Below are 22,469 nucleotides of genomic sequence, written 5' to 3' on the forward strand. Positions count from 1 at the left end.
GCTTGTTTCCAATATGAAATTACACGTTCTGTCTACGAGCTTCTTCAATTTAAAGTTCAATGAATCTTGTTTAATTTGTTTGCATTTATTGATTAGATATTCTCCTCAATTTTCACAAACATCAAACAAACGCTGCATGTAACGTAAACATTTTCCAATGAGTTATAGTGACCTTGAAGGAAAAACTGCCATCCAAGAAACTTATACTACATTCTGATGAAAACACTGTAGAAAGGATGTCTGTATAATTCGGTGGTATCAAAGTGTGAAACAGTTTGACATATCAAAATCGATTATCAGCTAATGTGTAACAATCGTATTTTTTATTTTTGAATTAATTAAGCATCATGATTAGGAAAAAGTTGAATGTTTACAAAAGTTATTTTCCAAGAGAACAACGGGAATATGTAGAAGTTGACTGCAACCATATTGATGATCAGGTAAAACATTTCCAAAATTACTAATTTTTATTAATGATACATACAAAATATTGATGAAAATAACTTATTTCCAATTTTTTAAATTTAGAGACAATTTTTTTTGTACCAGATTTTGCAGTAAATTTCACTAAACTGTCCAAACAGATAAATTTCTGATTTTAAAATAAGGTAGAACTGTATTATTCTATTGTTTTGGCCTTTATATGTAATCAGTAAAATCAAAATCTTTATTGCCGAAAACATTGAACAATGTTATAACAACGTCAGTAGCTGAAAAATTACAACAGAGCATAAATAATAGGCTACAAATTACACAAATAAACAATTACACAAATAATGTACAGGAGCTTTCATTGGAATTATATAAATATCACAGCAACTAAAACCGAGTTTGCACACAAATGTCAAAAATCTAACGACACACTACCTGCTTAGTGTAAAATCTGAGTTGAAGTAATCCTCAATAGAATGGAAACACTTTTGAATGAGTATTTTCATTATATAGGACTTGAAATGATTCTCATCCATTGCTCTAACCTCGAGTGGTAATTTATTAAATATCTTGATACTCATGTAGCGCCAATTTTTCTGATCCGTAGTCCAATGGTGAGCGTCAATTCTAACATCTTGCCTACTTCTTGTATTGTAATCGTAAATGTTGCCATTCAGAGTACATTTGTGCGCGTGCTTCCTGACAAATTATTCTTACTGCTTTCTTCTGAAGCTTGAAGAGTGTAGGTGACATTGAGCTATTACCCCACAATTGAATACCGTACGCTAAATAACAACAAATATGAGCATAATATACATTAATTATCAACTCATGCCTAATAATATTCCTTAGCCTTCTTCTTCTTCTTCTTTTTCTTGACCCCCTCTGCCGTTACAGCGTAGGGGTACCAGCCTCGGTCCATCTCCTCCATGCAGTCCTATCCTCAGCCATTCTTCTCATATCTCTCATTGTCTTGCCTCTCTCCCTCCCCAATTCCTCCAGATAGCCTTCCCAGTTCATCCAAGGTCTACCTCTCCGTCTCTTTCCCTCCCTACCTTAGCCTACGTAACATAAAAATACCATTTGCAAGCTTGCCACATACATCAAGGATATGAGCTTTCCTATTAAGATTGTTGACAAGTGTTAGCCCTAGTATCATCAGACAATCTAGCTCTTACACGAGTATTCATATTTTTAATGCTGTTTTTCATCCAGCTTTTCTTGTATAGGGATTGATTTTAGAAATTTTTAGATTGATTCCAGAAGTTATGAAATATTTCATGTACCTACCTACATATTTGATTCAGGAATATTTTTATGTATGATATATATCCCCCCAATTCAATCGCAGCAATTTATAGAAGAGCAAGATTATTATATAGTTATCTATTCTAGCCTTGTTTTTGTTTGTTTAATTTCTTCTTGTTGCAATGTAATGGACCAGTTTTTCATTACCTACATGCAATCAAATTATTTCAAATTTATATTCTGTACCTCAGACTTTGGTCTGCAAAAATAATATGAAGGTTTCCAAGGGGTTAAAAATAATTTGAAAAGAAATATTTAAAAAAATGTTTGTAATTTATTGATGACAGTGATTATTTGAAGTCGGTATACATGATTAGATTATAAATTAAAAGGAAATACAGTATATAGGTTTGATCACATTCTACAAAATAGACTAATTTCAAATCACTTTTGAAATGTCAAACCAGAATTGAATGCATCAATAGAATTAAATAGAGATAAATCTTCAACATTGCTCAAGATTGTTAAAATTAAGATACAGTATAACTATCAAAACCACCACGTCATTTTAAGAGAATCAATTGCATTATTGTTGTAATAAAGATAGATTAGCATCTTAATAATCTATCTTAAATTATTCACAGAAGAATTCAGTGATTCGGGGAGATGGAAATTGTTTCAAATAAAACATTCTGTAGCACTGAGTTTCCCACAATCAAACTGATTTCTATTATACAGCATGTCTTGGTGTAATGTCACAATATTGTTAATAAAAGTCTTCAGCTTGCTCACTGATAATACAATTCGATGTTCATGCCGTCGTGGATTTCATCTGAAAGAATCTAGTTAAGGAAAACACATAGCGGAAGAAAAGAAACTTAGATAGACGTAAATAAAAAATAACATACGAATTTGAATACTAGTAGTTCTGTGAACAGTAGACCTCACGCAGTATTCTCATCCACAAGACTTGAGTAGCCTACTTAGTAGGCTACCTGATTGAAACTCTAGACCTTATGAAAATACAGCAATTATAGACTGGCTTCTCCACACATCTGTGTAATCACTTGTCAGCTGATTTATGATGAATAATAATTATTCTATAGTTGATTTTTACTCTAATATTGGCGTATGAAGGAGGCTCCTTTTTCCTTTTATTATATTATCCTTGAAAAGCAAAATTTCCAAAAACCTTGTATATACGTCGACGCGCAATTTAAAAAGGGACATACCTGTCAAATTTCATGAAAATCTGTTACCGCGTTTCGCCTTAAATGCGCAACATATAAACATTAAGAGAAATGCCAAACCGTCGACTTGAATCTTAGACCTCACTTCGCTCGGTCAATTAAGCTATTAATAGATGAAAGTATCATGAATAGAAATTGATAATAGAAGTATTCATACCTCAGAGACTAGAAGATATTTTTATTATCTTAGGGTATGATCAAATTGGATGCACTTATGTGCAAGTGCACATGATATCATGCATGACCAAGCGTGTAGATGAGAAACAAAATCTGGAAGGAGCCATAGAAACACGTTGTGACTTGCCTGTAGCTGCTCACACTGAACGTCACCAGCAAGTGCACACTTTCAGTGAGTTTTCCCATGGCTCTTTCTATCCTTGTCTATCATTCAACAAAGCGGATAGCGCTATCTCTTTATCGCTTTGCTCTGTAGTCAATCGTCTTTCAACAATGTAGAATTAAAGATAAATCAACAAAATATTTCATCTTAGTTATGAAAATTCATTATGAAATTATTGGAAATTATAATTTCTTGTTTAATAATATATATTTTTGATTATTTTAAACGAGAATGAACCGTTAATATTACATCAATAAACCTGTATCAGGTACTGTCTATAGAAGGCATTGACAAGACAAGAGGATCGGCAACGTTTTTCTCCTATCTTTCTCCACTGTAATTATAACATGGACCTTACTGTAGATCTTGCTTCTCATCTGCGCGCTTGGTCAACCTGATCTCACGTGCACTTGCACATATGTGCAGCACATAATGTGATCATACCCTTAAATTTACATATCGAAGTATGTACAAGCATTCAAAATTTAAAACTTAGAGCTGGAAAGGATACAATCTTGCAGTTGTATGTGATCCTTGAAAATTGTGTACCACTTCTTCAGGACAATCTTCTCCCATCTTGTCCCTGTCTGGGCTGCTATGAGCTTTTTCAGATCTTCAATTGTGTCGTCGGGGTTGCATTTAACTCGTACCTTTTTCCCCAATCTGTCGTTGCACGTAACTTCCAACATTTTTGGTCTGAAATAAATAACCAATAATTAGGAAAAAGTTATAAAACAAAGATTCAAAATACAAAGATACAAAAAACCAGAAATTTCGCTTCTATCTCAACTCCTTGACACATCTGGCCATAAATGAATGAATGATCTTTATTACCTTGTAAGCTTATTGTAGCAATTGGGTCGTCAGAAAAACAAGCACACAAAACATATATATATATATATATATATATATATATATATATATATATAAAATTAAAACAGGAGACACGATAAAATAGATTGAAAACACTTGAAAACTTACATTAGAAATGGGGAAATTTTCGGAGACTGTGCCTCCTTTCTCAACCGAGCACAGACTCTGTTGAGTCTCTGTTGACTATGTTGAGACTGAGTCTGTGCTCGGTTGAGAGGGGAGACACAGTCCCCGAAAACTTCCCCATTTCTAATGTAAGTTTTTAAGTGTTTTCAATCTATTTATATCGTGTCTCATGTTTTAATTTATATTACAAACTTTAAAGTGTCTTCTGTTATGTGCTATATATATATATTAGCAAAGGAGAAATTGATAAAGCCTATATTAATAAGCAAAATAAGTCTGGTGCAACAAAACACAATATCACATGAAGAAAGACAGAATCCCATAAAGTTCATGTATAAAATTATTTGATGGTAACATCCGGGATATTGAAAAACTCCCTTATTGAATAAAAAGGGGGTTTCACGAGGAATGCATGGGTGCATTTGTTGAACTGCCGTGTTGTAAGAGTCCTCGCTGAGGACATAAACCATAATAAGAAGAGGACAATATATACATTACAACGATCATAATGGGAATGATACAATTCATTAAGCAGTTGAATTATACCGCACTAGGGTCCCCAGTTTATGATAATCGATCACCAGATTTTGGGGACCAGTCTGGTGTCTCACTGGTTTCAGAGGTCTTTACATTCGACAACCTATAGTTGGTCTTTAGGTACTTGAGTCTGGCCACTAACTGTAGAAAATACATGACATGCTTGCGACTACTTATTATTACTTGGCGACTTGCGGTAAACACAAACAGTAAAACATGCATGTCGTGCATATTTATCATGTGTGTTTTGTCATCAGTGAGAGGCTTCTAACATAAAATAACAATCCATGGCAATAAATAAACCACTGAAAAATTACAAATTATAATGATAGATAAATAATTTAACCTTCAATAGACCAGCGATGAAAAATGAATCAAAACATCAGAGATACAAAAACCTAACCTTAAAAAATTTTGGTGGAAGAGTTTTGCTGTGATCACAGATGTGGTGACACAACAATGATGATACACAGTCATCATGGAAGTCAAACATGTGTATCATGCATTTATATTGTGTATCATTCATGTTTACCATATCAACAATAGAACATGCATGATACACGGTCGTCATATATTGTTGTGTCATCTTGGCTGTAATCACAGCGAAAGGCTTTGAGCAAATTTTTTTATCTCCGATTATTTTTGTTTAATTTTTCTTTGCTGCTCTATTTAATGTTAAATTATTTTTCTATAATTGAAATTTGTGTTTTCAAGTGGTTTATTAACTGTTATTGGTGTTTATTTTATGTTAGAAGCCTCTATCGCTGATGACAAAACATGCATGATGAACATGTGTGGGTGCATGATAAACATCCATGTTCTACCAGTTAGTGGCCGACCCAAGTCGCCAAGTGTCCGAGTAAGTCGAGAAGTATTGGTTCTTATTGCTCTTATCACACAAATGACGCTAGTTTCTAGCAGCAGAATTTCTAAAATCAGTCATATCATGTCTTTAGCTGTCATCAATCCGGTAGTTAATTCAGGGGGTTCATAAATTTCCTAGCGTGCTTCATTTCAGGCAACCAATGGTTGATCTCTAGCGTACCACTAATAGCTGAGAATGGTGATGAGCATCAAGGTAAAATTGCTAAGCAACTCTACAATTCTGGCCGCTCAACAAATGAATTAAATGCTGTAGTTTAAAGCAACAAACAGCAGCTAACTAATACAGCGATGGCTAATGCTGCCGCGGCTAGAATTGTAGTTGTCGCATAGGAATTGGACCTTTAGAAGAGTTTACAATAATCGGGTTAAATCTAGGTAATGAATAAATAAGAATGTATAAAATTATAGATCTAAATAAAATGCTAAAGCTCAACTTAAACAAAAGATCCAAATAATGTAAGGTTACAAAATAACATGCTTCAACGTTTTGGTAAGAAGATAACCTAAAAACTTGAATTTGGAAGTAGGCAAGTCTGTCAAAAATTTAAAGCTGGAAAACACATATCTTTAATAAAAGCCAAATAATCTATTTGAAGGAGATTGAAAAACAGTAAGTTATAAAAAAGATATTACAAACCTTAAAATAAACTAAAAATCCGTACAAACTGCAACAAAATCTCTTTATCCAAGTGTTGTTTTTGAACAGCTGACAGGTTGACAACTAAAAGCAGAAAGCTACATCTGAGATCAGCTGTATTATTATCTTTATTCATTTGAAATAATTTTCTTTGTTTTGAGATTAAACTTTTGTAAAATTTGGGAAAAATTACAAAACTTGATTTTAAGTACAATTTTCTTTTCAATCATCAATTATTTATTCAAAATTGTCTGTTTTCCATGCAAGCGGTGCGGAGTTCCAATTGTATCTTTACCGCAATTTCATGAAAGTTGATCTTGGTTCATAGAGAAATATTTTTTATCAAAAATTGTTATGATTCTTTAAAATAGATTGTTTATCTGCAACTATTGATAAGGATTATTCAAATGTCAACAATCTGTTGTATTTACTGAAATGACCACGACGGAAATATTGCTTCAACTGAATTTATCACTGTTCCACGTTTCACATCATCATTCGGACGGTCAGCATTTCATTCAGTTGCCAGCTGCAACAGTGCAAGCTGACTTGACGAATGTCAATAAGTGTATTTGGTTATAAGTATCGGAGATGGCAGGAATTGTAAATAGTGATTTTGTATCAAAAGCTGAAGATTTTGCAGAAGAGGTAAGACTTGATACGATTGTTGAAGTAACCGTATGCTACTTTTACAGCTTTAGTTTTAAGTTTGTTTAACCATCTTTTGCAGTTTGCCAACAACGTTGCTTGCCTTCAAACTAGTTTGATTACAAAACAGCTCTTGCTATACACATTACATCCACAACATATTGATGTAAGATGACTATCAAATATTCAAAATCATCAAAACCATGCCTAATGACCCTGTTTCTATTTGCAGGTTTACAAACGAACCAGGGTATTTCTGCCGACATTAGCTAGAGCATGTCTAATATCAACATTTTTAGAAGATGGAATTCGAATGTGGGTGCAATGGTCACAGCAGAGTGAATACATGAATATGTCATGGGGCTGTGGATATTTCCTGGCCACTGTATTTGTATTAGTTAACATGGTGGGGCAGATCGGAGGTTGTGTGATGGTATTGACACAAAAGCAGGTTCCCATCGCTTGCGGTGTCCTATTCTTCATTGTTGTTCTTCAGGTGAGTGCAGACTGTTATCTCATCATATTGCATGATTTTCCGGCCTATAGTACATAGAATTACATATTGAAACAACTCCCATAAGCTGAGTAATGAAAGATAGAAACAATTTATACTAAACTACAATATTCAAGTTTCATTTACCGTCAGAACACTGTAACAAATGCAATACATAGTCAACAATTCAATAAAAAATCCAAAATATATACAATTAACTTGACTTTGTAAACTTATTTGTTACTGTCTGATTAAGCTAAAGCTCTGCAGGACACTTGATATGTGTAGGATAATTTTGGTATTATCTACATAAAAATTAAAAATCAAAGTTGGTCCCTTTTTTCAGCTTTATTCTATCTCTCACAACATGTTTCAACTTATTTCACTTTTAAGTGAAGTAAAGTTGAAAAAGATACTTATGTAAATACGGGTAGCCCTTACCAATAAAGTGAATATTAGTGCTATCACCTATCGACATTCAAGCCGCCAATAACTTTTTTAGCGCCACTTTGAAATCAAATGTTAGTTACCTTATTGTTCACACCCCATTATACATTGTTTTATCTACACTACATAACAATAAAAGGCTCATTAAACTGCGAATGAAATATTAGTATGTAGGATATTCTGCAACCTGCATATTTTATATTTAAGGTACTTCAACTTCACAAGCGTCTCTGACGCACTGATTCTCTTTAGCTCGTTAGCTGGATGCATTGTCTCTTATGGGGTGATCTATACAAGCAAAATAAACCTGTAAGAGGTCATGCATTTCCTGAAGAATACTTAAGTGAATCAGTTCGAGAAGAGTCGTTGAGACTAGAGTCGACTGGTTTGAGTGTCACAATTTGGAAACACATGCTCTCGACTAGAGTCGAGTCTCTTCTCAACCTGAGTCGTGTAAGTGTGAATTGAGCCTTACTTTAAATTGTAACTTGAAGTAAGAGTGTTGTGGTGTCATTTCGACTGTCATACTTTAGCCGGGAGCTGATAACACGGTGTTGACCTGGTGAAAAATGTTATGATAAATGGGTTTGAACCCGGGGTCTCTAGGATGCCATGCAAGAACTCTATCTACTAGACAACGGATCACTCCGCTAATATTAATTACTGATCAATATTTCATAATACCCCTAAGTAGATAAATTCTTGTATATTTTAAAATTACTAGTCAAACCTTCTGATTGGCATGGTAATGTCATTTCTCGCTGTTCATGGTAATACTCAAACAATTACCATGAATGAATTTACTGTAGTTGTCAATTATTCAGATGAATCCAAGTCTTATTGTTTTAGAAACGGGGATCAATCGTTAATCATAACTCAATATTGACAAACTGCACTGAAAAGATCATTGAACTGTCATTAACCTTCTTGTAAAATGCAGACCAACTTGTTTACTTTGGCAATGCCAAAGGCAAATATCCTTATAATTGTCTGATTAGTGAATGATCTGAAGAAGCGAATAACCTTATTAGCTATGAGGCATAAGTTTTGTCTACACGGTTGATGATAAAAATGACTAATCTAGTTTATATTTAGAATGTGGAGCCATCTATAGTCTGCATTTTTATATTGAGGAAGCTAATTGGAGAATTCAGGCTGCCTAAGTGATAAAGTTTTAATATTTGTATCGAAGCATTTCTGTCTCTTTCGTTGGAATGTTTATTTCAGCGTTTAACATTTTAAAAACGATTCACTTTATTAATTAATTGAGTAAGTTATTGTCAATATCTGAGAAAAAGTGAATTGTGAGAAAAATGTGATTTTACTAAACCACAGCAATAATTCAAGTACCGGTAATACATGGAGGATGAACAGTATTTCATAGAATTTATAAATGGAATATTTATCATCTCTATCCTTGAACGGTTAATTTGCTCATGTAAAATATTCTCCCCCAATGAAATTAATTAATAACACCGTAACCTTCCAGCATCCAGTACATTTTAAACATATAAATATGTAAAAAACATCCAGTTATTAAAATAAAATTATACTATAATTTGTTCTAACAGTTGTATAATAAATGAATTTATAAACTAATGAATGCATGTCGTTAAATACAAACATCACCTGTAATATTACTATCTGACTTCTTCAGGAAGATAATTGATTTCATAATAAAGCTTATTGTCCGGTTTGAAACAATTCTGTATTCTGTTTTTCACAATTTTTCTATTTATTTACAACAATATGGTAGAACACGAGAAAATCCCCAAAATCACTCCCTTATCAAGAAAATTACAATAAATGCAGTACAAGGAAATTGAAATGATTGTGAAAAACAACATACAAGGAAAAACTGTTCTATATTAATTCTATATCTAATTGAAATGATTGAGAGATAAAGAAACTGGAATCTGGTGCTGTCACATTTATAAAACCTGCAATACTATCTTACTAAGAGGTTATTAATATTGCATGTACGGTACATCATATTATAAGGAACAGTGCTACATTGACAACACTTCTAATTTTATGATGAGCTATTCACTAATATTTTATTGCTTCACGTTCATCTTACTACTAAAGTTGTAGTAGGTACTATTTTATAAATCGTTTTGGGTGTATCCGTCTAGTGCCGACATGCAGTGAATTAATATAGTATTTCGATTTATTAGATATGATCAGCTTCATTCAATCAAGTTTTCATACTTTTTGAACTGTAGGTCAATACTCAAATCTAGTCAAACAAATTTGCATGCTCAGTGAAAAGCTCCATCGCTTGAAGACACTGAGTTCCAAAGATTCATTCAATCAAGTCATTCATTTCATTCATTTATTGACACACACTTTACAATTTACAATAATAAATAATACACAAAACATTACATAACAATAATATAAAGTGGTTAGGTAACCTCATTTGAAAAAACGTGTTGAAATACTTTTGAACTGTAGGTCTATACTCAAATTTAGTCAAACAAATTTACATGCTCAGTGAAAAGCTCCATCTCTTGAAGACACTGAGTTTCAAAGACATCAAATACCTCAGGTGTAAAAATTGCAAACAAATTACAAAAGTTTTTATATCTTCACTCGATATTATTATTATCTTCAGCATGACTTCCAAAGATTGATGTCTTATACCTCGAATATAAAAATGTCAAACAAATTACCAAGTTTTGAGTCTACATCTTCAGCACACAGGCAGTGCCTATACTCTAGACATCTTTGGTTGTTCAGGATGATATTAACTATCAACAAAGTTTTTTATATTCTTCAATATTTTTCTATTATTTTTTCCAGACATTCGCTTATAGTATATTATGGGATATTCAGTTCCTGCTAAGAAATCTAGCACTGATCGGAGCGCTCCTATTGGTTGTGGCCGAAAGTCACGTGGAAGCCCGCAGTTTATTCGCTGGAGTTCCTACATTAGGTGAGTACAACATTTATTTCAATTTATGAGAGTGTTTTAGGATTTCTTTTAATTTAAATATTGACGTGAGCACAATCTTCTTTATTGTTTTTGATTTGTCTAGCTGACAGTGAAACATACGATAATATATTCTCGTTTTATTACTTGAAAAACGTTATCGAATAGGAATAAGGAACATCCAATATGGGGAAGGGACATCCAAAGATTTATGTCTCATACCTCGAATATGAAAATCATCATATTCTTATTTTTCATCCATACGAATTATCTCATTACTTCAAGAACATCCATTAAATTTAATATTTTTCTTTTCAAATTTTAGTCGTTAGGGTATACCCTACTCACAGATGTATTATAGTCTTCATATGGTTATTCCATACATTTTTTCATTGACCGAGCGAAGTGAGGTCTAAGATTCAAGTCGACGGTTTGGCATTTCTCTTAATGTTTAAATGTTTATATGTTGCGCATTTACAGCGAAACGCGGTAATAGATTTTCATGAAATTTGACAGGTATGTCCCTTTTTTAATTGTGCGTCGACGTATATATACAAGGTTTTTGGAAATTTTGCATTTCAAGGATAATATAAAAGGAAAAAGGAGCCTCCTTCATACGCCAATATTAGAGTAAAAATCAGACTATAGAATTATTATTATTCATCATAAATCAGCTGACAAGTGATTACACAGATGTGTGGAGAAGCCAGTCTATTGCTGTATTCCCATAAATAAGGTCTATAGTTTCAAGCAGGTACTTGTGAATGACAATACTGCGTGAGGTCTACTGTTCACAGAACTACTAGTTACAATCATTTTAATATTGTATTAAATGCATTTTTGTGGAATAAAGAATATTTAAATTTTAAAAAATAGATAGCCTACAGTACATATTTTCTTCTCACTTCCTTATTCTCAATCTTCCATTCATTGTATGATTTTTATACCATTTTCTAAAAGTTTGATATAATGTGTTCAAATCTTATACATTTTAAACATTTCCCCCAAAATCTATTATTACTAATTTACATTATCTACATCCTTTTTTCTTATTCAAAACTTCCTCATAACACTTTCATCTTTCTCCATCTTATTCCTATCATATTCTCATCCTTCTAAATTTCCATTCACCTGGATGTTTGACATGTTTCAAGTTCTTATTTTTCTTCTCAATAGTTTTTCTTCCAAGTAGTTTTCCTCTTTTCCGTTATCTATCTATTCAAGTACTCATCATTGAAATGATTGAAAGAGAAGCAGCCCTAACAAATCATCTATAATATAATAAAGGAAAGAATTTGCTTATACACGTACGGGATAGAAAATTCAGGAATGACGCATCATCACGTCTCAACTACTGGACTGATTGATTTAAAATTTTGCATGAAGATTCTTAATTTACCGAGGATGGTTATATGCCTATTTCAAATTATTCAAGATTTCAGTAGGTCAAGTTTTTAATTAGACACTTACGAAGCACGGGTTACCTGCTAGTTCCAATTAGAGTGATAAAAAAGTCTGGAAAAGGGGTAGGTCTTCATGTTTTACTAAATAATTACTGTGATTATTTTGTAAGTGTAAAGTACAGAAATCCAGAATTTATGATCATATTTATAAGAGATAAATTTTTAATATTGAATGTTGTTGACTGGAGAAAATCATTATCTTATTTTTCGAAATTTGATACGTATTTTGTAAAAAAATGAAATTCAGAAAAGTGACAAAAATTTCATATAAATCATATTTATAAGAGATAAATTTGTAATATTGAAGGTTGATGACTGGAGAAAATTATTTTCTTATTTTTCGAAATTTGATACGTATTTTGTAAAAAAATGAAATTCAGAAAAGTGACAAAAATGTATCATTATTTTGATAATATTATTTGATTTTAATAATATATATTCATTCTTCATTTATCATTGAAAAATCTAATCATTATTGTGTAATCCGAGTCACAAGAGTGTGGAAAGAAAAGCAGAATTATTGATGTCACACTCCGTTGCCAAAATATTAGAAAGTTATTAGTGTGGAACTAATCTGATATGACTGTAGTAATTTCTCCAGTGTCGTCCAAGTCCAAGTGAAAGCGAAGTGACATCTTCCTTATAAATTCTTGTTGTATTGATTTTAACATAAAACTCAAATAGTTGTTTCTATTTATAATATTGATTCCGCATTCATCTTGAATATTTACTATTATGGTGTAATATATATCGTATTAATATCAAGAAGTTGATCAAATCATCGGGCTACCGTTGGTACTTCAAATTACATTGAAGTAAAAAATGTTTTGAATATTTAGTTTTTAGTTAATATGAATACAGCTAAGGAATTGCTACAGAAAAACCAGCTAAGTAGTATAGTATATCAATCAAGCCTGTTTATATGATTATAATCTTGAATTATTATGAATCAATATTACTATTTTGGTATAATATCGTATTTATATAAAATTCTAGTCTAATGAGTTTCTATAAGTTTATTTTCTAGCATCAGACTATGACGAGGCTATTGTAAACTAACTTTTTATGCTCAAGTGTCTTATTTTTCAGTTTCATTGTACTTGTGAATATAAATTTACCAGTATAAAAAATATGAAATTTTGACGTTAGTCTGGGCGCAAGTGTTATTCTGTGGTCATTTTTGAGTAACAGCCGTGGAAGATGTCTCAATTTCTTCGTTAGGTCTAGCATAATAAGGATCGTGATGATGATAAGTCGAAATCACAGGCAAACACATCGGAAACAAGATGGTCGCCAAAATTTTCAGGATTTTGCTATATCGCTTGTATTTCAATAACCGTTCAAGATATTCAACCGTTTTTTTAGACGAAAATATTTTTAAAATCTTCCTCTACAATGTTTGTTTTATAAAATTTTCGTCTAGAACGCATATTTTTTAGTTATAACCTTCAAAAGCCCAAAAAACTTCTTTTCCAAGTTCGTTCGAATTTCATTCTATTAAAACTTTTTTTGTGCAAGAGATTTAAATCTATGAAATCATAGATTTCATAATCTATAGATTTAATCTAATAGATTTCAAAATCTATGAAATTTAGAGAAAACGGTTGAATATCTTGAACGGTTATTGAAATACAAGCGATATAGCAAAATCCTGAAAATTTTGGCGGCCATCTTGTTTCCGAGTTGTTTGCCTGTGATTTCTTATCATCTTATCTGATGACTTATCATCATCACGATCCTTATTATGCTAGACCTAACGAAGAAATTGAGACATCTTCCACGGCTGTTACTCAAAAATGACCACGGAGTACCTTATTCATGACATTTGCGCCCGGACTACGTATTTTAATATTATTTCTATCAAAATTTGGGAAAGGAGCATTTTTGAGCTTTGAGCCTTCTGCTCCTTTTCCAATATTCATAATGAGTTGAGAATGGTATTGTATTCATGAATATTTCAATAAATACAATAGTTAAATCATTATTGAATTTATTACTGTAATACAAATTTCTTCAGCAGTTGAACGATTCAATGATTTAATGAATGCTGTATTCTCATTGAAATTTGTTGTTTTCCAGGTGATAATAAGCCGAAAAACTACCTTCAATTAGCTGGAAGATGCTTATTGGCGTTTATGTTTGTGACACTTATTAGATTTGAAGTATCATTCCTCCAGGTTAGTAATAATATATATATTTTATGTGTATCCATCAATTAATTTATTTCATTGACAGATGTACAAAAATTTCCGATTACTTGAGTTATTTTTTACTCAAGAAACAATCATAGTTATTAATAATCGAAATAACTCTAATAATCGATACCTTCAGCCATAAACTGTTTCTTCTTCAACTGTTCATGTCCACTAAAAAGTATTGAAAAATACAGGTTTCAATCACCTAGTATCTGTTTATATTTACCAAAAGTTTATTTTTAAATTCTATTTAAAAATGTTCAATGTTTCCTAGATGATCAAATTAAATTTCATTTTAAGAAAGAACTCTTCCTTGCTTACATGTCCACTAAAAATTATTGAAAAATACGGTTTCAATCACCTAATATTTGTTTATATTTACAAAAAGTTTATTTTTAAATTCTATTTGAAAATTTTTAATTTAGATGATCAAATTAAATTTCATTTTAAGAAAGAACTCTTCTTTGCTTACATGATTCTTCATTCCACTACTGTAACTATGTATACTTCAACTACGGTACTGATTGTAATCTATATGCTCTATTGTCGTAGCTTGCTATAAACTAAAGTTTCTTGAAAAAGTCAATTCCTATGAAAAATTTGTTAACTTATATTTATCTTTTAAATTTATTAACCGTTTTGTGTAGGATAATACCAAATTAATAAGAGATGTGTGTGAGATATGATAAGAGAAATGTGTTGTATGATAATGTAAAGACTTACATTTATATGTAGTTTTCACATACACATTTATTTGTGGTTATGATAACAATTCTATACTATAGTGAGGTCCACGTTATAATGGCAGTGACGAAAGATAGGAGAAAAACGTTACCAAGTCTCTCCATTTTGCCACTGAGTGTACACTGCTGTTACTCAATTAATCCTATTTAATTTGATCTAATAATAATTATAATTTCCTTGATAAAATAATCAATTTAATGTCAAATCAATCAAGAATATATATTTTTCATAATTTGATTCAAAAATTTGCTTCCATAACTGAGATCCGATTTTATTTTTATATAAAGCTGAAATGGCGGCTATTTGAAAAAGCTGTGATACACCAATCTGTTTTTTAGTAGGTATTCTATTCCAATTTCTTTTAAAAATAAGAGAAAAATAGACATCCTATTAAAAATGAGTAATTTCAATGGAGATTATTCTGAAATAACCTTTCAATATTATTTATACCGGTACGAGTAGGTCTAACCTAATCGTGTAGGCTAACTGAAACATGGATGAAGTCTAGGATGGTTAGTTATCTACTTTTAAAATGTCATTTCAGGTATTTTAATTCGTTTTTCTCATAGGGTAATGTCTAAAAATTATTTTATTGTTTCAAAAATATATTTTAAATCAATTATACGACTTGTGTACTTGAAGTATTTTGATAGAATGAAGAAAAAAATGGCGGCTGAGAATTGTGTCTACTTTTGTACAGTCACTGTAAAAAGTAAAAATAGAATATTATGGAAAACAGACAACATCGCAATGCTAGAGAGAGATAGCGCTATCTGTTTTGTTGTATGATAGAAAAGGACAGCAACAGTATTGTCAATCCTACACTGCCATTATAACGTGGACCTCACTATAGTATTATTATCTACCTATATCTTTTGTAGCTATTAGTCAAGAGATAGTAGTCTGTAGGCCGTGCAAACCTTGGTTTCCAGCACGGGGCGTTATGGCCACTGTTGTTTCAATAGAACAATAGCAGCACACAGTTATCATGCTCAATACAAAAATAGGAGCACACAGTTGTCGTTCTGATGCTGATTCTAACAAAAAGGCCTACGCTCTCTTTATCTAGCGTACAATTATTTCACTGGCTCTCTGGATTCTGTGAAATCTGGCAGCGCTGTACTCCATAAGAGCAATGCTGCAAACTAAGGTTTGCACTGACTATAGATATTGTAGGTTACGATAAACTAAACTAGGTGGGTTCCAAACCACCGGCAAGTAATTGTGCTTAAAGGTGCGTACAGATATTCGCGCCGCGAACATGAGCAATTCACTTTTAATCAGCTGATGCCGAGCTTTTTATATCTGTATCTTACCGTTTCTGTAAAAATACAGATATAGTCAGCTGATTAAAAGTGAATTGCTCATGTTCGCGGCGCGTATATCTGTGCGCACCTTTACACACACAATAAGCTTCGGTTGACGTGTGAGGTTCTTCGAATTTTGGATCCGTTTGAATTGTGCTTAATATACTTTTCCCCGGTTGCACAGAAGTCTGTTAAAATTTAGGGCCGGTTTCCGAGCTCGGGATTTAGCCAAGTTCTAGACTTTAAACAGCTGGAGTCAGAAAATTGGCTTTTCGAAACGAGGCGTAGTCGCAGTTTTTATGATAATCTTTATTTTCTCATTTCTATAAATGGAAACGTTTTTCCTTGACGAAATGAAACATTTATTTATTTATTTGTTGATATAATTAAAAATCATATGAATATGATCGGGATAGAACAACAGGCAAAGCCCAAAACTATTCTGTTCCCAAATTTTGATAAATGATAAAATGTCCGAAAAAATAGGTTATGTTCTTAATGAGAAAAGTTAAAGTTCAAAGTTCTTTCCAAAAATATATATGAGCTAGAAATTTTGAATTTAGAATGATTAAAATACCAAATTATAGTCAAATATTGTACTTAATATCACCGCACTTTGAATAAATTAAGTTATTTTTATAAATAACTAGCTGGCCCGGCGAACTTCGTACCGCCAAATAGTTAGTATCATGACAAACTTTAGCTGGATGCACACCTGAGGCGGCGTGATGCGGCATTTTGCATCCAGGTGCTTCTTGTTTATTAGTTTGAATAGAAGAATTCACACACACTGAATCGGGTATGCCGTGGAACGGTGTGATAAAGCATTCTCCATTAGATCAACACCTTGTATCACCAAGCCGCGCCTCCTCAGGTGTGCTTAGCCTTAGCTTAATCAGATGTACTATATTTTTATGAAAATTATCCAACAATCAGTATTTACATTTATATCTCAATATGGACTTCCTATGTGCTTAGATTTTTGTGCAGCAGCTTGTATTGTTAGATATGGTTGAATGCAGCTTGCTGGGAATTGGATGGTAAGCCTATATCTCCTTGCTGCTGATTTTTCCGTGCATATTCTAAATTTACAGCATTTCGAGTTCTACGACCCAAGTTTGGACTTCGTTCTTACCGCGGCATTATTATTAGAATTAAAATTTTCTGAATCAGTAAGAAAATAGAAAACAGATCTACCGACGGCTGTTGGATGACGCAATGATTATAACAGCTGATTTTTATTTCTGTGTGTGGCCAGCTCACAAATCTTGTCCCATAATGATTACAAAATGTAAACTTTGAAGGACCGTAGGAAAGAGTCCTGAAGTCGGATCATACATTTGATAGGCCATAAACCTGCTCCTGAACATAACAAACACAACTAAGAAAAAAATAATGAAATTTAGTGTACACATGAAAAGCTATTGAATGTCAAAATGTGGGGCTCGATTTTTATTTATATAGATTAAAAATAGCTGAAACTTTACACTATTTTCTCTTCATTTTATTTTGTGTTCAATTTTCTAGTTTTTCGAAATTTAATTTAAACGTGGACTGCGACTGCGCCCCGTTTCGGAAAGCCAATTTTCTGACTCCAGCTGATTAAAGTCTAGAACTTAGCTGAATCCCGAGCTCGGAAACCGGCCCATAATCTCGATTAAATGCCAAGAGAACCAATCAGAGAAGCCTTCTTTTCATAAAAACCTTCTCTGATTGGCTCTTGTGGAATTTAATCATGATTAAAATTTAACAGGCTTTTGTGCAACCGGACCTTTGTATTTTGATTATTGACCGAGCGAAGTGAGCTCTAAGATTCAAGTCGACGGTTTGGCATTTCTCTTAATGTTTAAATGTTTATATGTTGCGCATTTACGGCGAAACGCGGTAATAGATTTTCATGAAATTTGACAGGTATGTTCCTTTTTAAATTGGGCGTCGACGTATATACAAGGTTTTTGGAAATTTTGCATTTCAAGGATAATATAAAAGGAGAAAGGAGCCTCCTTCATACGCCAATATTAGAGTAAAAATCAGACTAGAATTATTCATCATAGATCAGCTGCCTAGTGGACTATAATACTACCCGTTCAAAAACATCGAAAATCTTGAAAATGTATCTTTCCATCAACGTTAGTAGACAGTTGACTATAATACTACCCGTTTAAAAACATCGAACATCTTGAAAATGTATCTTTCCATCAACGTTGTAGACAGTTGCAGCCAGACCTGATAACTGCGCTCACACTCACATTCCGGGACGACACGTCACGGTACGATAGGACAGAAAGCTCTATGTTTATTTAGGATTTTTTCTAGACATTTAAAATTGATGAATTATTCATTAATTTTTTAGAAAACATAACAAGTCAATGTAACTTACTGAGCGCGAGGTCTACTGTTATCAGAACTACTAGTTATTGACGTTTTTCAAAATATCAATATATTTTGACAACTGAGGTCGATATAAGAAAGAGTGAGTCATATTGAACTTTCCTGTTTTGGAAGGACGTTGCATGAAGATGGGAAGGAGCAGAAGGGTGGGGATGGTGTCATTAGACGCGTCATGTTCACATAATACTAGTATTGTAATTTCTGTCTTTTTTGTTTCAGATTGTTCAAGACATCCTAGGCTCAGTGTTAATGGTTCTGGTGACAATTGGCTACAAGACGAAGCTCAGCGCTCTCATTCTAGTTTTCTTTCTAACGATTCTCAATTTCTACCACAACGCGTGGTGGCAGATTCCCGAGCACAAGCCTCTGCGCGACTTTCTCAAATACGACTTCTTCCAGGTAAAACATTGCTTGTTTCGGAGTGAACCGTGGTCTAGTGGGTAGAGAGCTTGCGTAGCAACCTAGAAATCCCCGGTTCGAACCCGCTCATAGCCAAAAGTTTTTGATCAGGTCACTCCCGTGTTATCGGATGGGCACGTTAAGTGTCGGTCCCGGCCGAAGTATGACAGTTATAAGGCCCATTGATGACTTAAATTATACAAGGTGTCACACGATATTATCCAACATTTAGTTTTGTCATAGAAAGTTTATTGTGACAGCAATACAGAAAAATGAGATATAACTTGTCTACTGTATACCTGGAGATCAGTTTCTGGCCATTAGATGTTAAATGTGGCCACCTTCTTGTCTGATAACTGCTTCAACACGAACGCCCATATTATTAGTGACTCGGTAACATTGCAAGATTATGGCCCGGTTGCACAAAAACCGATAAGATTTTAATCGTGATTAATTTCACAAATCATAGAAGGCTTTTTTGAAAAGACGGCTACTCTGATTGGTTCTCTTGAAATTAATCACGATGAAAATTTAACCGGATTTTGTCCAACCGGCACTAAATCTTTCTAGAATCGTTCTAGAAAAAGTGATTCAACGATTTCTTAAGTGGAATTAGATCAGAGAGAGTGCTTACAGAGCAAGATAAAGATTGGGTTTTTTATCACAAATTGAAGATTGTCCATTACAGGCAGTTCAGGTATAAACTGACCTAATACTCTCTGAAAAAATTCAGCCTTCTAGATAACTTGATGTTAATTATGAAACCTTTTGAACATTCATTAGAACATAAAAATAAATAAATAAATATTCACTCACCTCGAATATAAAAATAAATATTCACATGCCAGAGGCCCTGAAATTGATCAGGTGCGACTCTGAAGCCAGCCAGGTCACTCGATACTATTATTATTAGAACATTATTATTTCTTGTCACATCCACATTTATTAGCCTTGTACACAGGACTACAGTTTCGTGTTGAAACCAAATAAAATTTTTGAACATGGATGCAAGACAGCTTTACTCCAAGGAGATACTATGCAGATTACACAAGAACCCAACAAAATTTCAAACTAGAAACCACAACCACAACACCAGATACAGGAATCTTCTCATCACCAGTGTTGCAAGGAAGGCACTATACCAGAGACATTTCAATCATTTAGCACCAAAATTATATAATCTACTTCCTGCAAACTTTAAACAGATTAATCTTCCTAGAAAGTTCAAAGCAATAGTACACAATTGGTTGATGAGCAAAGGAAGACAGAACATAGAAAACATTATTTCAAATAACAACTAACCACCTAATGACTTACTAAACACTAACTAATTGATAATACACACAAAAAACTAACAAAACCTACTCTAGAACATGGTACGCCATAGTGGAGTAGGTCAATTTCCACACAGAAAAACTAAACAAGTAGAGAACACATTATAAGAATCTTTTGTAACTAACTATTGTATGTAATATTGTAATTTATCTAATATTTTTGTAATTGATGTTGTAGTTTTAGTTTTTTGGGAAATAAACATTTATTATTTATTTATATAACATAAAACTGTCTTTTTAGTCAATTTCTGTTGTGCAAGGGTATTCAGGATATTACTATTTTCCACATGAATGAAACACTTTCATGTATGTTTTTGATATTTTTCTGACAATATTTTAAACAATTTTGTAATTATTTTGCAGACATTGTCGGTGGTGGGAGGCCTCCTGATGATTGTCCTACTAGGTCCGGGCGGCGTATCCATGGACGAGCACAAAAAACGGTGGTAGACAGTTAAGAACTTTCAAAAATCTATCGAATTGTTAAGAAAACTGAGTGCAAGTTGAAGTGAGATATTCAGGATATAGATGGAGAAGGAGATCACTCGAATTATCAATCAAATATGTTGGATGATGTGTTAGTTGAAATGCCGATGACTGAAAACTATGTGATCAATTATGTCATTTGTATCCTGGTGTAATTACTATAAATTATATATTATTTATTGATTAGTGATGTTTTTAATGCAGGACATTTTCTTTACTCAAACTATCATCGACTCATTAGATTTGATCGTTCTTAATTTGTTTTAAAAACGTCTTGACATTACATTTTAAGTACACTCAGCTGGGAAAATTGTTTGTGCATTATAGTTTTCAAGTAACTTGGCAAGTAGGGTGAGAGGCTAAAGGTGGATTCACACAAAACAGTGATTCAGATTTATTCATGTCAAAATCAAAAATCGAAAAACTTCAATTTCCCAAAATAATTATGTTACAAAAATTACATGACACACAAAAAAAATGATATGTTAGGAAACCCCCTACAAGACTATTCGTCTGTGTGTAGGGGAGATTGTATTTAACAAAAAAAAAATCCAACTTACGTTCTAGCGAACACTATGAAATTGATATTTTAGGAAATCCCCTACAAGACTATTCGTCTGTGTGTAGGGGAGATTGTATTTAACAAAAAAAATCCAACTTACGTTCTAGCGTTAAAAATGACAGTGTGAATATAATTACCATAAGTTTCTAATGGTACTATTCCCACTCAGCTCGGCCGAGTGAGTATGAATAATTCTATTAAAACTTATGGAAATTATATTCACACTGTCACTGTTGTGAGCGAATCCAGCTTTAAGATGGGGTTTCGTTTCTGAGATACGATTCGACAATTGCAAAAGAATTCTTCAGGCTCTTATGGCAGTTTTCACACTTTCGCAGGCTGCTAACGTGTGAACAGTCCCATAAGATCCTCAAGCATTTTTCCATAGTCGTCGAATCATTAAGCATAGACGAAGAAATATCACTTTCAGTTCTCACTTTCAGCATAGTTTGAATGGTAGGCATTGATGCTACTTGTGAAGCATGCTGTCAGTTTGCAGTGAATTTCATGAAGTTTATAATAGAATAAATCTGATATTGAACTGTTCAAATATGATTTTTTTGTAACAATGACTACCGTAACTTTTATGTGGGTCCAGTTTTTTACTATAGTGAGGTCCACGTTATAATGGCATGGAGAAAGATAGGAGAACAACGTTGCCGATCCTCTGTCTTGTCAATTCCTTCTATGGAGGGTAACTGATACCGGTTTATTGATGTAATATTAACTGTTCATTC

General features: G+C 32.9%; 3 protein-coding genes across 4 annotated transcripts in view; 2 read left to right on the forward strand and 1 right to left on the reverse strand.

Moving 5' to 3' along the window:
- Positions 1–22,469, forward strand: part of LOC111056636 (pre-rRNA-processing protein TSR1 homolog) — a 432,307-nt gene that overhangs the window by 316,383 nt on the left and 93,455 nt on the right. The gene's annotated exons all lie outside the window — the stretch shown is intronic.
- On the forward strand, positions 214–21,356 carry LOC111056629 (surfeit locus protein 4 homolog). Of its 2 annotated transcripts, none has more exons than XM_039433494.1 (6): positions 214–440; positions 7,209–7,472; positions 10,722–10,854; positions 14,394–14,491; positions 19,171–19,350; positions 21,048–21,356. In XM_039433494.1, the coding sequence occupies exons 1-6, from the start codon at positions 348–350 to the stop codon at positions 21,132–21,134; spliced, it is 855 nt and encodes a 284-aa protein (XP_039289428.1). In that variant the 5' UTR covers positions 214–347; the 3' UTR covers positions 21,135–21,356. The 2 variants fall into 2 exon arrangements, with proteins under 2 accessions (XP_039289428.1, XP_039289429.1); XM_039433495.1 differs by lacking the exon at positions 214–440 and adding an exon at positions 6,461–6,976.
- On the reverse strand, positions 2,060–6,465 carry LOC111059084 (ubiquitin-like protein 5). The gene is made up of 3 exons (XM_022346697.2): positions 6,329–6,465; positions 3,782–3,966; positions 2,060–2,512 (listed from the first exon to the last, which is right to left on the reverse strand). The coding sequence occupies exons 2-3, from the start codon at positions 3,957–3,959 to the stop codon at positions 2,469–2,471; spliced, it is 222 nt and encodes a 73-aa protein (XP_022202389.1). The 5' UTR covers positions 3,960–3,966; positions 6,329–6,465; the 3' UTR covers positions 2,060–2,468.

The sequence above is a fragment of the Nilaparvata lugens genome, chromosome 7 (assembly GCF_014356525.2).
Source record: "Nilaparvata lugens isolate BPH chromosome 7, ASM1435652v1, whole genome shotgun sequence".
NCBI lineage: Eukaryota > Metazoa > Arthropoda > Insecta > Hemiptera > Delphacidae > Nilaparvata > Nilaparvata lugens.

Excerpts from the sequence above, each read along its gene's own strand:
- LOC111056629 (XM_039433494.1), top strand. The coding sequence starts at position 348 with ATGATTAGGAAAAAGTTGAATGTTTACAAAAGTTATTTTCCAAGAGAA. Across the intron at positions 441-7,208 it reads GCAACCATATTGATGATCAG|GTTTACAAACGAACCAGGGT; the intron begins GTAAAACATTTC and ends TTCTATTTGCAG. Across the intron at positions 14,492-19,170 it reads TTGAAGTATCATTCCTCCAG|ATTGTTCAAGACATCCTAGG; the intron begins GTTAGTAATAAT and ends TTTTTGTTTCAG.
- LOC111059084 (XM_022346697.2), bottom strand. The coding sequence starts at position 3,959 with ATGTTGGAAGTTACGTGCAACGACAGATTGGGGAAAAAGGTACGAGTT. Across the intron at positions 2,513-3,781 it reads TCACATACAACTGCAAGATT|ATGAAATCCACGACGGCATG; the intron begins GTATCCTTTCCA and ends AGATTCTTTCAG.